The sequence below is a fragment of the Coturnix japonica genome, chromosome 25 (genome assembly GCF_001577835.2).
Source record: "Coturnix japonica isolate 7356 chromosome 25, Coturnix japonica 2.1, whole genome shotgun sequence".
In the NCBI taxonomy this organism is placed as follows: domain Eukaryota; kingdom Metazoa; phylum Chordata; class Aves; order Galliformes; family Phasianidae; genus Coturnix; species Coturnix japonica.
The window spans coordinates 2,050,900-2,065,186 of NC_029540.1; the positions used below are offsets into that span (position 1 = coordinate 2,050,900).

Consider the following 14,287-nt stretch of genomic DNA (forward strand, 5'->3'; position numbering starts at 1 on the left):
GTTGGTCTTGGTGTCACCACATTGGGTTGGTCTTGGTGTCACCGCATTGGGTTGGTCTTGGTGCCACTATGACCCCATTTCTATCCCCCTCTGATGCCCCCAGGTCCTGTGCCGCCTCATCAACAGCCTCTACCCACGGGGCCAAGCCCCGGTGGCCAAAATCCAGCCATCCTCCATGGCCTTCAAGCAGATGGAGCAGATCTCACAGTTCCTTCAGGCTGCTGAACGTTACGGCATCGCCGCCACCGACATCTTCCAGACAGTGGATCTATGGGAAGGTGAGAGGGATGGGGAACAATGGGGTGACCCCAAATGTCCCCTAATAAAAGGGGGGTGGTGACTATATTGGTTACCATGTTGGTAACTATATAGGGAAGAACATGGCGTGCGTGCAGAGGACGCTGATGAACCTGGGCAGCTTGGCGGTGGCCAAAGGTGATGGGCTCTTCGTTGGAGACCCCAACTGGTTCCCCAAGTAGGTGATGGGGGTTATTTAGAGGTGGGTATGGGGTGATGTTAGGTGATGATGTGGGGTGACCCCTATGCTGGTGCCCATAGGAAATCACAGGAGAACCGGCGCGTCTTCTCAGAGGATAAACTGAAGGAGGGGCAGAGCGTCATCGGGCTGCAGATGGGCACCAACCGTGGGGCCTCGCAGGCGGGCATGACGGGCTACGGGATGCCCCGACAGATCCTCTGAGCAGCCCCAAATCCCCCCCCCCTAAACCCCAAAGCTTCCATGGGGCTGAGGGGGAAGGGGGGGGAGACCCCAAAGCGCATCGCTCTTCCCCATGGACCCCCCCCCACCCCCCCATGGACCACCCCATGGACCCTTCTGTGGACCAATTGGGGCTGTGCCCGCCCTCCAGGACCAAAATCTATGGGTTTTTATATAATTATTATTATGTTTTCATATCATTCCCTCCCCCCTCCCATCCCAACACCGCTGTGCCTTGGGGGGGGGGGCCGTGCTGGGTAGAGCCCCCCCCCACATAGTGGCTCTCATCCCAATAAATGGCCCCTTGTTGTTTATATGGGCTGAGAGTGGTTGTGGGGGGCAACAGGGGGGTATGGGGTGTCCCCCTCCCCTAAATATGGTGCCCAATGGCTCTTGGGGTAAGTAAGAGGCACAGAGGGGGGGTCCAGGTGTGGGGTGGGGGCACTCAGCCTATGGAGGGTGGGCTGGTGGTAATGAGGGGGTATGGGGGAGGAAGCCCCCCACCCCACCCCACATCATCCACCCCAAGGGACCCTATAAAGGGGGGGGCAGTGGGTGAGCACGTGGGGGGCGGGGCTAATGGATGTGGGCGGGTCTTGTGGGTGGGGGCGGGGCTGAGCCCCACGTGGAGGGGGGGGCAGGGACACGCGTGGATGGGACACGGGAATGTGGAGGGGAATGGAGCCCTCAGCCACGAGTGGGAGCTCAGAGTGGGGGGGTGATGGGTGATGGGAGGGCATAAATGGTGATAGAGTGGAAAAAGACACGAATAGAGCATGGAGGTGTGTGTGTGGGGGGACAGGAGGGCACAGACGGCTCCACGCGTGGAGGAAACGCCGCGTGGGCGCAGCCGGGACGAAACACCCCCCAGCCACCATAGAGTCGGCTCCGCGCTGCCTAGAGCGGCCCCCTCCGTGCCGGCCCCGCCCCCTTCGCGTCGCGTTGCCATGGGAACGAGCCGCCATTGCTGTTGTGTTGACGGAGCGGGACGGTGCAAGGCCTCACCGGACCCAGCGCTCACACAACCGGCTCCATGAAATCCTACAGCCGCTACCGGACACGGGCACGGAGCACCGAGGTGGATGAGAGCCTGTTTGGGGTGAGGGGGGGGCAATGGGGCTCACCCACCTCGTTGGGCCTGGAAACCCAACTCTAGGCCTCAGACCCCCACCCATGGGCCTGGGACCCCCACCAGGCCTTGGACAACCCCCCCACTGTGGGCCCAAGGGGCTGAACCCCCCCTCGATGCTTTGCTATGAGGAAGGTCTGTGTTGTTATGGGGGGTGGGGGGGGGGACTGAACACCCCCTCAATGAGGCTCTCCCCCCTCTTTGGGCCTGGAATCCCCCTCTAGGCCTCAGACCCCCACCCATGGGCCTGGGACCCCCACCAGGCCTTGGACAACCCCCACTGTGGGCCCAAGGGGCTGGACCCCCCGCCCCCTCAATGCTTTGCTATGAGGAAGGCCTGTGTTGTTATGGGGTTGGGGGGGTCTAAACCCCCTCAATGAGGCCTCCCCCCCTCTTTGGGCCTGGAAACCCCCTATGGCCTCAACCCCCACCCCATTAGGCCTGTGCCCCTCACCAGCCCAGCACCCCCCACCTGTGGCCCAAGGGCTGAACCCCCCCCTCAAGTGCTGTGCTATGAGGAAGGTCTGTGGTTGTTTCGGGGGGGGTCTAACCCCCCCTCCATGAGGACCTTCTTCCGCTCCCTCTTTGGCCCTGAATCCCCCTCCTAGGCCTCAGACCCCCCACCTCATGGGCCTGGACCCTCCCCAGCCTTGACAACCCCCCTCATGTGGGGGCGCCAAGGGCTGCCCCGCCGCCCCTCAATGCTTTGCTATGAGGAAGGCCTTTTGTTATGGGGTATGGGGGGGCACAGGCTTGAACCACCTCTTCAGTGGGGCTCTCCCCCTCCTTGTTGGGCCCTGGAAGCCCTCTCTCCGGCCCTCAGACCCCACCCATGGGGCCTTGGAGCCCACCAGGTCCTTTGGACAACCCCCTCATTGTGGGTTGGAGGGGCTGGACCCCCCCCTCAATGCTTTGCTATAAGGAAGGCCTGTGTTGTTTTTGGGGGGGGGGGGGTGCTGAACACACCCTCAATGGGGCTCTCCCCCCTCATTGGGCCTGGAAAACCAACTTTAGGCCTCAGACCCCCACCCGTGGGCCTGGGACCCCCACCAGGCCTCGGACAACCCCCTCACTGTGGACCCAAGGGGCTGGACCCCCCCCCTCAATGCTTTGCTATAATGAAGGCCTGTGTTGTTATGGGGTTGGGGGGGAGCACAGGGGCTGAACACCCCCTCAATGGGGCTCTGCCCCCCTCATTGGGCCTGGAAACCCAACTTTAGGCCTCAGACTCCCACCCATGGGCCTTGGACCCCACCAGGCCTCAGAGCACCCCCCCACTGTGGGCCCAAGGGGCTGAACCCCCCCCCTCAATGCTTTGCTATGAGGAAGGTCTGTGTTGTTTTTGGGGGGGGGACTAAATCCCCCCTCAATGAGGCTCTCCCCCCTCATTGGGCCTGGAAACCCAACTCTAGGCCTCAGACCCCCACCCATGGGCCTGGGACCCCCACCAGGCCTCGGACCACCCCCTCCCTCACTGTGGGCCCAAAGGGCTGGACCCCCCCTTCAATGCTTTGCTATAAGGAAGGTCTGTGTTTTGTTTTTTGGGGGGGGGGGGCACACAGCCACCAACCCCATCAGCGTGTGCCCCCCCGCCAAAACAACACAGACCTTCGTTATAGCAAAGCCCCCACCTCTGCCCTATGGCCCCATAGAACAGCTTTATGGCACCCAACACCCTCCAGGTCTAAGTCCAGAGCTCTGGGTGCCACCCCACATCCCCAATCCCTATTGGGATCCCTATAAAGGTTCTTCCTCCACCCTTTAAGGACTATGGGGCCAACGCAGCCAAGAAACAGCAGCAAAATAAAGAGCAACTCGACTCCTTTTAGAAGAGAGGAAGGAAAAACCACGTCACATCACCCGCCTCCGCTCTGGGCTCCGTCCCCAGCAGCTGCTCCATGCAATTATCACAGCGTCTATCAGGGCTGCATTACAACATTCCTACAATCATTAATGGGGTTTTTAAAGGCGGATCCGGGCTTGTTCTCTAAGCTCTGAGGCTGCCAATGCCTGAACGCTGCCGTTATCTGTTGGCGTTAGAGCCCGGCCCTGTAATTAAACACGCAGCTGATAGTGGTGATGGATGAGAAATGAACCCTGAGGGCACTGAGCTGCTCTGCCCTATGGGCTGAGCCCCACTGCGGTGTGTGGGGTGGGCACGGGGCTGGACCCGGACCCACAGCCTCAGGTTTAAGGAGGAAATGGGGTATTGAGAGGGCAATGGGATCCTCACTGCATGGAGATGTGGGTGACCATCATAGGAGGTGCCCGAGGACACAGATGGGGCTGTGGGCATCGTGAGCTGGTGAGGAGCACCCAGCCAATGGTAAAGTGTGGGGCTGGGGGGGATTTGGGATCCTTCCTGACCCAACTTGGTTGGGATCCCATGGTTCTATAACATTTGGGGTCCCTTCCAACCCAACCACATTGAGATCCCATGGTTCTGTAACATTTGGGGTCCCTTCCAACCCAACCATGTTGGAATCCTGTGGTTCTATAATATTCAAGGTCCCTCTTAACCCAACCATGATGGGATCCCATGGTTCCATATTACTTGGGGGCCCTTCTGCCCCAACCACATCGGGATCCCATGGTTCTGTATTATTTGGGGTCCCTTCTGACCAACCACATTGGGATCCCATGGATCTATAATATTCAAGGTCCCTCTCACCCCAACCATGATGGGATCCCATTGTTCTATAACATTTGGGGTCCCTTCTGCCCCAACCACATTGGGATCCCATGGTTCTATGATCTTTAGGGTCCCTTCCAACCCAACCACGTTGTGATCCCATGGTTCTATAACATTTGGGGTCCCTCTCACCCCAACCATGATGGGATCCCATGGTTCTATATATTTGAGGTCCCTTCCAATCCAACCATGTTGGGATCCCATGGTTCTGTATTATTTGGGGTCCCTTGAACCCAACCACATTGGGATCCCATGGATCTATAATATTCAAGGTCCCTCTCACCCCAACCACGATGGGATCCCATGGTTCTATATTATTTGGGGTCCCTTCTGTCCCAACCACATTGGGATCCCATGGTTCCATATTATTTGGGGTCCCTTCCAACCCAACCACGTTGGGATCCTGTGGTATTATAACATTTGGGGTCCCTTCCAATCCAACTGTGTTGTGATCCCATGGATCTATAACATTTGGGGTCCCTTCCACCCCAATGTTGTGAAGTTGAGGATACAGCCCGTTCCCAAACTCCACCTCCAGCACATGGAAGAGGAGGAGGTTATAAGGAGTGGGGCGGAGCGGGGTCCGCCCCATAGGGAGCATCGCCCCACTGGGTGGCGCTGTCACCTCGAGAGCGGAGACCTCAACGGGGCGGCTGGGCTGGGAGAGGAGGAGTGGGACCTATGGTGATCCCTATGGTGATCCCTGTGGTGATCCCTGTGGTGATCCCTATGGTTGTCCCTATGGTGGTCCCTATGGTGATCCCTATGGTGGTCCCTATGGTGGTCCCTATGGTGGTCCCTATGGTGGTCCCTATGGTGATCCCTATGGTGGTCCCTATGGTGATCCCTATGGTGATCCCTATGGTGATCCCTATGGTAGTCCCTATGGTGATCCCTATGGTGGTCCCTATGGTTGTCCCTATGGTGATCCCTATGGTGATCCCTATGGTGGTCCCTATGGTGGTCTCTATGGTGGTCCCTATGGTGGTCCCTATGGTGATCCCTATGGTGGTCCCTATGGTGGTCCCTATGGTGGTCCTTATGGTGATCCCTATGGTGATCCCTATGGTGGTCCCTATGGTGGTCCCTATGGTGATCCCTATGGTGATCCCTATGGTTGTCCCTATGGTGGTCCCTATGGTGGTCCCTATGGTGATCTCTATGGTGGTCCCAGGGGGGTTTATTGAGGTTATGGGGCACTTTAGGGGGGGTATTTGTGCCACCAACAGAGGACACACGGAGCTGCCCCCCCCCCCCCCCCAGCCAGGCGCTGTGTTTTACATGCTGTGATCTCACGTTGCTGCGATGGGGGTTTATACATCGGTTCCCCCCCCCCGCCCCCATTTAATGTTGGGGTCCTTCTTCGCAGCCCCCCGGCCCCATCGTGCTCCTACAAGATGCGCGCAGCGCTCCCAAATCCGCCTCCTGTTCTCAGCACCGCCCCGAAACCATCCAGCTGCTCAGCAACGACCACGTCCGCAGCCTCGTGTGAGTCACACCCGGGGGGGCACCCACCACAAACACCCCTTCAAACCCCCTCCAAACACCCCTTAACCCCCTCCAGACCCCCTAATCCCCCTCAGACCCCCTTAATACCCTCCAAACACCCCTTAAACCCCTCCAGACCCCCTTATTCCCCCCCAAACCCCATTAACCCTCTCGGCAGACCTTTAACACCCCAAACCCCCTTAAACCCCTCCAGACTCCCTTAATCTCAGACCCCCTTAACTTCCCCAGCCAAACACCCCTTCAAGCCCCTCCAAAGACCCCCTTAACCCCCTCCAGACTCCCTTACGCGCCCTTCCAAACACCTTTAATACCCATTTCAGCCCTTAACCGCCCAAACATCCTTGAATCTTTAAGCCCTCCAACCACTTCCTTACCCTCCTAAACCCCCTTAACTCCAACCAAAGCCTCTAACCCTCCAGACCTCTTACGCCCCACCAAAGCCCCCTTAACCCCCCAACCCCTGTTAACCCCCTCCTGACACCCTAACCCCCAAATCCCGTTAACCCTCCCCAAACCCCCTTAACCCTCACCAGACCCCCTTAACTCCCTCCACCCTTAACTCCCCAAAGCCCCCTTAACCCTCGAGACCCCCTTAACACCCCCAAGCCCCCTAACCCCTCCAAAAGCCCCTTAACAGTGACCCCCAAACCCGCCTTAAACCCCTCCAGACCCTTAACTGCCCCCTCCAAACCCCCTTAAAACCCCCTTCCAGACCCCTTTAACACCCCCTCTCCAAACCCTTTAACCCATTTCCGACCCCTAACCCCCCTCAACGCCCTTAACCCCCTTTTAGGCCTCCAGAACCCCCTTGAACCACCCCCAAACCCCTCTTAAACCCCCTCCACAACCCTCTTTAAGCCCCCCTCCAGAACCCCCTCAACACCCCCCATATCCCCCTTAACCCCACCAGACCCCCCTTAAACCCCCTCCAGAGGACCCCTTTAACACCCCTCTCCAAACACCCTTTAACCCATTTCCGACCCCCTTAACCCCCCCCAAACACCCCTTAACCCCTTTAAGCCCCTCGCCAGATCCAGACCCCCTTAACCCCCCCAAACCCCCTTAACCCCCTCCAGACCCTCTACCCCCTCCAGACCCCCTCAACACCCGCCCCAATCCCCCTTAAACGCCCCACCAGAACCTCCCTTGAAACTCTCTACAAACCCCCTTAACAACCCAAACCCCCTTAACCCCCGCTCCAAACCCCCTTAGCCCCCACCCACCCTCCAACCCCGTTATTCCCCCCAAACCCCATTAACCCTGCTCTGCAACCCCTTAAAAACCCCTCAAAAACCCCCCTTATCCCCCTCAACCCTCCCCCCAAGTCTCTATCTCGCTCCCAGACCCCCCTTCACCCCCCCACAGGTTTGGGGGTGCAAGGGCGGCAGTAGCCCCCTTAACGCCCCCTATAAACCCACGCGCACAACCCCCCCAGTGCAAACACCCCCAAGGGCCCCCCCCCAAATGGCGGTGCCCCCTCCCCCCGAGGCATTGGTTTGTCCATCAGGTTGAGGCAGTCAGAAGCCGGCCTAAATTAACACCACCTCATTAAAAACCTACAGGGCACAGTGCCATTATCCCGGGCAAACCCATTGTACCGTCATTTTTAACCCTCCCCCCCTCTTTTTTTACCTCCCCCCCCCTTTTTCACCTCCCCATAAAGACCCACATCCACAGCCCTTCACGTTGGGCACTCAGACCTCTTGACTTATGGGACCACAGCCCATATTTCCCCCTTATGAACCCATTAAGGAAACATTTGGGTTCCCTTTTTCCCATTCCTAAAAATGAAGGTGTAGGTTGAGCACCCCAAACACAGCTCAGGCTGCGGTCACGGAGTCACCCCATTTATTAGATCCATTGGTGTCACTACCCATTCTTTAAAGCGTCCTGGAATCCGATGCTGTGATGCTGCAGCATTTATTATGCAGGTATCTGTCCCAAGGGTGGATGAAAAGGTGACACATAATAACAGTGACTGCATCCTTAGTCCCCAGAGCTCTTCAAAGTGCCCCGTAGGTTTTGCCTTAATGTACCTCACGCATCTCCGTCCTAATTAAAACTCACCTGGAAAGGAAAGAAAAGAAAGAAACCCAACCCTGGCCTCATTAGCTGCATTTTTTACACGTGGGGGAAATAGGGGCACTGAGCTGGTTTCCTCTTAGACTGACTCACTGTGGGGCAGAGCTGCGTCCTCCCCACACACTGAACTCATTGCATCCTACAGTGCTGCAGCCCCACATCCCAACCCCCCCCCCATAATGTGGGGCTGGGTTGACCTGAAGCACTTTGGCTGCTGTGTGTGGGGCTCTGAAGGAGCCCCATAGCCCCATAGCCTGGCTGCCATCCTTCTCTATTCAGTACAGGGATGTCACAGCATTGAAGTGACACCAGGAGGGTTTGGGGGTGGGTTTGGGGGTCCTGAAGGACATTGCAGCGCTGATTGCTCTGCTGTGTGTGGGTCTCTTAAGGAGCCATTGGGGTCTGCCCCATAGCCTCGCTACCATCCCCCTCTATTCAGGACAGGGATGTCACAGCATTGAAGTGATATTGAATGTGACACCAGGAGGGTTTGGGGGTGGGCTTGGGGGTCCTGAAGGACATTGTAGCACTGATTGCTCTGCTGTGTGTGGGGCTCTAAAGGCAATTGGGGTCTGCCCCATAGCCTGGCTGCCATTCCTCTCTATTCAGTACAGGGATGTCACAGCACTGAAGTGACACCAGGAGGGTTTGGGGGTGAGTTTGGGGGTCCTGAAGGACACTGCAGCACTGATTGCTCTGCTCTGTGCCCTCCTTTCACAGCGTCCCCACAGAGAACCCGGTGCCATCCCTCATCATCAGCCTGCAGGACTTCCAGCGCATCCAGGAGTCATCCCGAGTGCTGAGCAAGGAGCAGCGTGAAGCTCAGCTGGCAGCCAGGAAAGCACAGAAGGAGGCTCAACTTGTATGCACAACCCCCCCCATTGCCCACCCTTTACTGCTATGGGGGGTATCTATGGGGTGACCCCCATCCAGTGTGTGCAAACTCAATGTCTCTCCGACTCTCTGAGCCCAAGAGGGGTTGTAGGGGGGAGGTCTCAAAGTTTGCTCTACCCCATAGCTCCCCAAGACACCTCTGTGCTGCATTTCTGCCCCCTTTATAAGGGGTGTGGGGTATCTCTTTTAGAAAGGAGTGGGGTTTTGGCTTAGGGTTGGAGCCTATGGGTTATATAGGGTGATGGCCCAAGGGTGAAGGATGGTGGTCTAAGGTTCAGGATGATGGAATGGGATACAGGGTGGTGCTGCATTTCTGCCCCCTCTATAAGGGGTGTGTGGTATCTCCTTTAGAAGGGAGTGGGGTTTTGGCTTAGGGTTGGAGCCTATGGGTTATATAGGGTGATGGCCCAAGGGTGAAGGATGGTGGTCNAAGGTTCAGGATGATGGAATAGGATACAGGGTGGTGGCTCAGGGATGCAGGATGGTGCCCAAAGGGAGTAGGGTGATGACCCTACTCAGGGTGTGGGATGGTGGCCCAAGAGCTCAGTCTGGTGGCCCAGCAGTGCAGGTTGGTGGCCCAGGGCTGTGAGATGGTGACCCAGGGCTGCAGGATGGAGGCTCAGCTCTCCCCCTTTACCCATAGGAAGCCATGAATGAGCGTAAGACAGAGGGGAAGCGCAAAGCCCTCCTGCAGCAGAACAAGCCGAGTGACCTGGAGCAGGAGGCAAAGGAACGTGCCCAGCATCTGCTGCAGCGAGCAAACAGGATGCGCATGGAACAGGAGGATGAGATCAAGGAGTTCAGCGAGGTAAAGCCAGAGGGTCCCCATAGAATGAATGGGGAGAGGTGGCACCAGTTGCCCTGAGCCCCACAGGGCGCTGTGGCACAGTGACAATGAGCTCTGAGCTGCACACTTGTCTTCTCCTTTCCCTTTTCCATCTCCTCTCTGTCTGTCCCCAACCACTGAGCCCAGGGACACCCACTGTCCCCACAGATGCTCATGGGTGTGAAATGCCACATGATCCGCGACACTCAGATCCTGGAGAAGAGGCAGATAGCCAAAGAGATGGAGGAGGAGGAGAAACGCCTGGCCAGGATGATGGAGGTGGAGAGGCAGAGGACCAATGAGATGCAGGAGGAGCTGGAACAGAGGAGGAAGCAGGAGATGATCAAGTGAGCAACAGGGCCCACTTTGGAGAGGTGGATTTGAAGGATTTGGTGGATAAAGGGTCCGATGCTTTTATCAGTAACATCATGGGATTGAGTGCACCCTTAGTGGTTTGCTGGTGGCACCCACAGCAGGGGTTGGGGGTGTGAGGTCCCTTGCAACCCAACCATGCTCTGATCCTATGGTGCTCTGGTCTTTGAGGTCCCTTCCACCCAACTATGTCATGATTCCACACTTCTATGGTCTTTGAGGTCCCTTCCAACCCAACCATACTCTAATCCCACAGTTCTCTGGTCTTTGAGGTCCCTTCCAACCCAACCACGCCGTGATCCTATGGTTCTTCCCAGGGGTAGACAGGAGCTGGTGAGGCAGATAGAGAAGAACGCGGAGGATCGGGCGCTGAGGGCTGAGCAGAAGGACCAGGAGACCCAGGAGATGCTGCGGTACCTGGAGCACCTGAAGATGGAGGAGCTGAAGGTTTGCTGGGCAGGAACCAGGGGGCTGCTGGGGGGCAGGAGGAGATGAAGGCAGATTTTCACCTCTTGGAAGGGTGACCTGGTGCTGGGGGAGTCGGTCTCGGTGCAGAATTGAGGCTGTGGTCTCTTGGGGAGGCTGAGCCATCTTCCAAAGTGACTTTGAGCCATTGAGCTCCACATGGAGCAAACAGTCCATGCACCCCACGGACCCTCAGCTTTGTGCTTCAGGAGTTGGAGCAGAAGAAGGAGCAGCAGAAGAAAATCCAGGCTGAGATAAAACGCATCAACGATGAGAATCAGAGGTTCAAGAAGGAGCAGCTGGAGAAGGAGAAGGTGCTCGAGTACCAGCGGCTGAAAATGGTACTGGGGCCAAGTGGGATGGAATGGGAGGGTGATGGGATGGAATGGGAGGGTGATGGGATGGAATGGGAGGGTGATGGGATGGAATGGGATGGTGATGGGATGGAATGGGAGGGTGATAGGATGCAGGAGGGTGATGGGGTGGAATGGGATGGGATGAGATCGGATGGGATGGGATGGGATGGGGATGGGGATGGGATGGGATGGGATGGGATGGGATGGGATGGGATGGGATGGGATGGGATGGGATGGGATGGGATGGGATGGGAGGGTGATGGGATGCAGGGAGGTACCACCAAACTCTGTCCCACGTAGGAGAGGGAGGCAGAGCTGGAAGCTGAGCAGGAGAAGATCCGTCGGGAGAAGGAGAAGGAGACGGCGCGGCTCAGGGCCATGCAGGAGAAGGCCCTCGACCAACAGGCAGAGAAGGTGAGGGCTGGAGGATCATGGAGCAAGGAGCGCAGCCATGCAAACCATCCCTCTGAGGCCTTCCAGCCTCACTGCCATCCCTTTCTGTCCCTATGGGAAGGATGCACTGAGAGCCAAACGCAGCCAGGAGGCGGCTGAACGGGAATGGAGGAGGAAGGAGAAGGAGAAAGCACAGAAGAAGGCTGAGATGGAAGAACAGCTGCGACAGGGCCGTAACAAACAGATTGCTGATAGGGAGCACTGCATGGCTGTGCAGGTGATGAGGGACCGCAAGGACTTCGAGCGCATCCTCCGGTGAGGTGGGATCTGTGCTGAGCTCAGCACGACGGCGTGTGGGCTCTGAAAGAGTGGGGGGCCATTAATATGGGCTGCCCAGGGTGGGAATGGGGTCACCGTGTTCAGAAAGGTGGAGATGTGGTGCCTGGGGATGTGGTCAGTGGGCCTGGGGGGGTGGGTTAGGTGTTGGGCTTTGGGGGTCTTGGAGGTCTTCTCCAACACTCATGGTTCTATGAGTAGGGATGTGTTGGGATTGGCCTTGGGGGTCTTGAGGGTCTTCTTCAGCCCTCATGGTTCTATGAGTGGAGATGGGTTGAGGTTGGCCATGGGGATCTTGGAGGTCTTCAACCTTTGTGGTTCAATGATTCTATTTAGGCTCATGGTTTAGTGGGGTTGGTGAGGATGGGTTGGATGTTGGGCTTTGGGTGTCTTGGAGGTCTTCTCCAACCCTCATGGTTCTATGAGTGGGGATGGGTTGGGGTTGGCCATGGGGATCTTGGAGGTCTTCAACCTTTGTGGTTCTGTGCTTCTATTTAGGCTCATGGTTTATGGGATTGGTGAGGATGGGTTGGGGTTGGCCTTGTTAGGGGGGGGGGATCTTAAAGGTCTTTTTCAACACAGAACCCCAGTTCTGTGGTTATTTCACACTGGGTTGGGTCAGTGTGTTGACCTTGGAGGTCTTTTCCAATCCCAACACCTCCATGATTCCACCCTTCTATCATTGAAGAGGCCGGTTGATGACCTTGGAGGTCTTTTCCAACTTTAATGACTCTGTCATTGGACACAGCAGGGGTGGGTTGGTGGTTGAAGGTCCTGGAGGTCTTTTCCAACCCCAGCACCTCCATGATCCCATCGTTCTATCATTGAAGAGGCCGGTTGATGACCTGGGAGCTCTTCTCCCCACACTCAGGGCCCAGCAGGAGCAGATAGAGAAGGAGAAGGCAGAGGAGGCTCGGAGGGCAGCCCTGCAGTTGGCCCACGCCGATGATATCCGACGGCAGATAAAGGAGCTGCAGCAGCTGAAGGCCCAGGAGCGCATGGCTGCATTCGAGGAGAGCAAGAAGCTGAAGGAGGAAGTTGAGAAACGCAACCGACGCATCGCTCAGCTCAAACAGCAGAAGCTCAAGGAGTTCAGGTTGGTGCCCACGTCCCTAAATCCCATCCTGGCTCTTTGCTCTCCAACAGAACCCGCTCTGGGTCTCTGTATCCCCCGTTTTGGGGTTGTTTGTACCCACAGCTCAGCCCAGCTGATGGTTTTTTCTCTATCCAGGGCTTCTGGCATCCCAGAGAAGTACTGTGCCCAGGTGGAGCGGTGGGCACGGGCTGAGGCTCAGCCCCCCACGGAGTAGAAAGCAGCAGCTCAAGAGTTTCGTCTTTCTTAGGGCAGAGTTGTCTACAAACAAGAGATATTTATGGAGCAGGCAGCGTCTAATGTCCTTCTATTGCTTCCCACCGGCAGGTCAGGGTTAGGGTTATGGTTATGGTTGGGTTGGAGTTAGAGTTAGGGTTAGGGTTAGAATTGGGGTTAGGGTCAGGGTAGGGGTTGGGATTAAGGGTTGGGGTCATGGTTATGGTTGGGTTGGAGTTAGGGTTAGGGTTAGAATTGGGGTTAGGGTCAGGGTTGGGGTTGTGTGTGATTCTGTTGGGGTTAGAGTTAGGGTTGTTGTTATGGTTAGGGTCAGGGTTGGGCTCAGTGGGGTTTGAGGTTATGGTTAGGGTTGGGGTTAGGTTTAGATTTAAGGTTAGAATTGGGTTGGGGTTAGAGTTAGGGTTAGGGTTAGGGTTAGAATTGGGGTTGGGGTTGGGGTCAGGGTTGAGTTTGAGGTTAGGGTTAGGCTTGGGGATGGGTTGGAGCTTGTGTTAGAGTTAGGGTTGGAGTTGGAGTTAGGGTTAGGGTTAGAATTGGGGTTAGGGTCAGGGTTGGGGTTGTGTGTGATTCTGTTGGGGTTAGAGTTAGGGTTGGGGTTATGGTTAGGGTCAGGGTTGGGCTCAGTGGGGTTTGAGGTTAGGGTTGGGGTTGGAGTTAGGGTTAGAATTGGGTTTGGGGTTGGGGTTAGGGTCAGGGTTGGGCTAAGGCTGGGTTTGAGGTTATGGTTGGGATTGAGGTTGGAGTTGGAATTAGGGTTAGGGTTAGAATTGGGTTGGGGTTAGGGTCAGGGTTGGGTCTGAGGTTAGGGTGAGTGTTGGGGTTGGGTTGGAGCCTGTGTTAGAGTTAGGGTTAGGGTTAGAATTGGGATTGGAGTTAGGGTCAGGGTTAGGGTTTGGCTTGAGCTTGTGCTAGAGTTAGAGTTAGAATTGGGGTTAGAGTTAGGGTTAGGATTAGAATGGGGGTTGGGGTTAGGGTCAGGGCTGGGTTTGAAGTTAGGGTTTGGGTTAGGGTTAGGGTTAGAATTGGGTATGAGGTTAGGGTTAGGGTTGGGGTTAGGGTTGGGCTGGAGCTTGTGTTAGGGTTAGGGTTAGGATTGGAATGAAGGTTGGGGTTAGGGTTAGGGTTGGGTTGGAGCTTGTGTTAGGGTTAGGGTTAGAATTGGGGTTGGGGTTAGGGTCAGAGTTG

General features: G+C 56.6%; 2 protein-coding genes across 3 annotated transcripts in view; both read left to right on the top strand.

The window, feature by feature from the left end:
• LOC107324531 (transgelin-2) overlaps window positions 1-1,032 on the top strand; it is a 22,864-nt gene extending 21,832 nt beyond the window's left edge. For both annotated transcript variants that reach the window (XM_032449211.1, XM_015884640.1), the window contains 3 exons: window positions 104-278; window positions 373-475; window positions 559-1,032. In XM_032449211.1, the coding sequence (XP_032305102.1) occupies window positions 104-278; window positions 373-475; window positions 559-700 (420 nt within the window). In that variant the 3' untranslated portion in view covers window positions 701-1,032. The remainder of the gene's footprint in view (window positions 1-103; window positions 279-372; window positions 476-558) is intronic.
• Window positions 1,033-1,644: 612 nt separating this feature from the next.
• CFAP45 (cilia and flagella associated protein 45) lies at window positions 1,645-13,153 on the top strand. The gene is made up of 11 exons (XM_015884641.2): window positions 1,645-1,817; window positions 5,909-6,027; window positions 8,851-8,992; window positions 9,668-9,832; window positions 10,019-10,197; window positions 10,540-10,669; window positions 10,897-11,028; window positions 11,344-11,457; window positions 11,558-11,751; window positions 12,644-12,868; window positions 13,004-13,153. The coding sequence occupies exons 1-11, from the start codon at window positions 1,752-1,754 to the stop codon at window positions 13,080-13,082; spliced, it is 1,545 nt and encodes a 514-aa protein (XP_015740127.1). The 5' UTR covers window positions 1,645-1,751; the 3' UTR covers window positions 13,083-13,153.
• The last annotated feature ends 1,134 nt before the right edge of the window (window positions 13,154-14,287 follow it).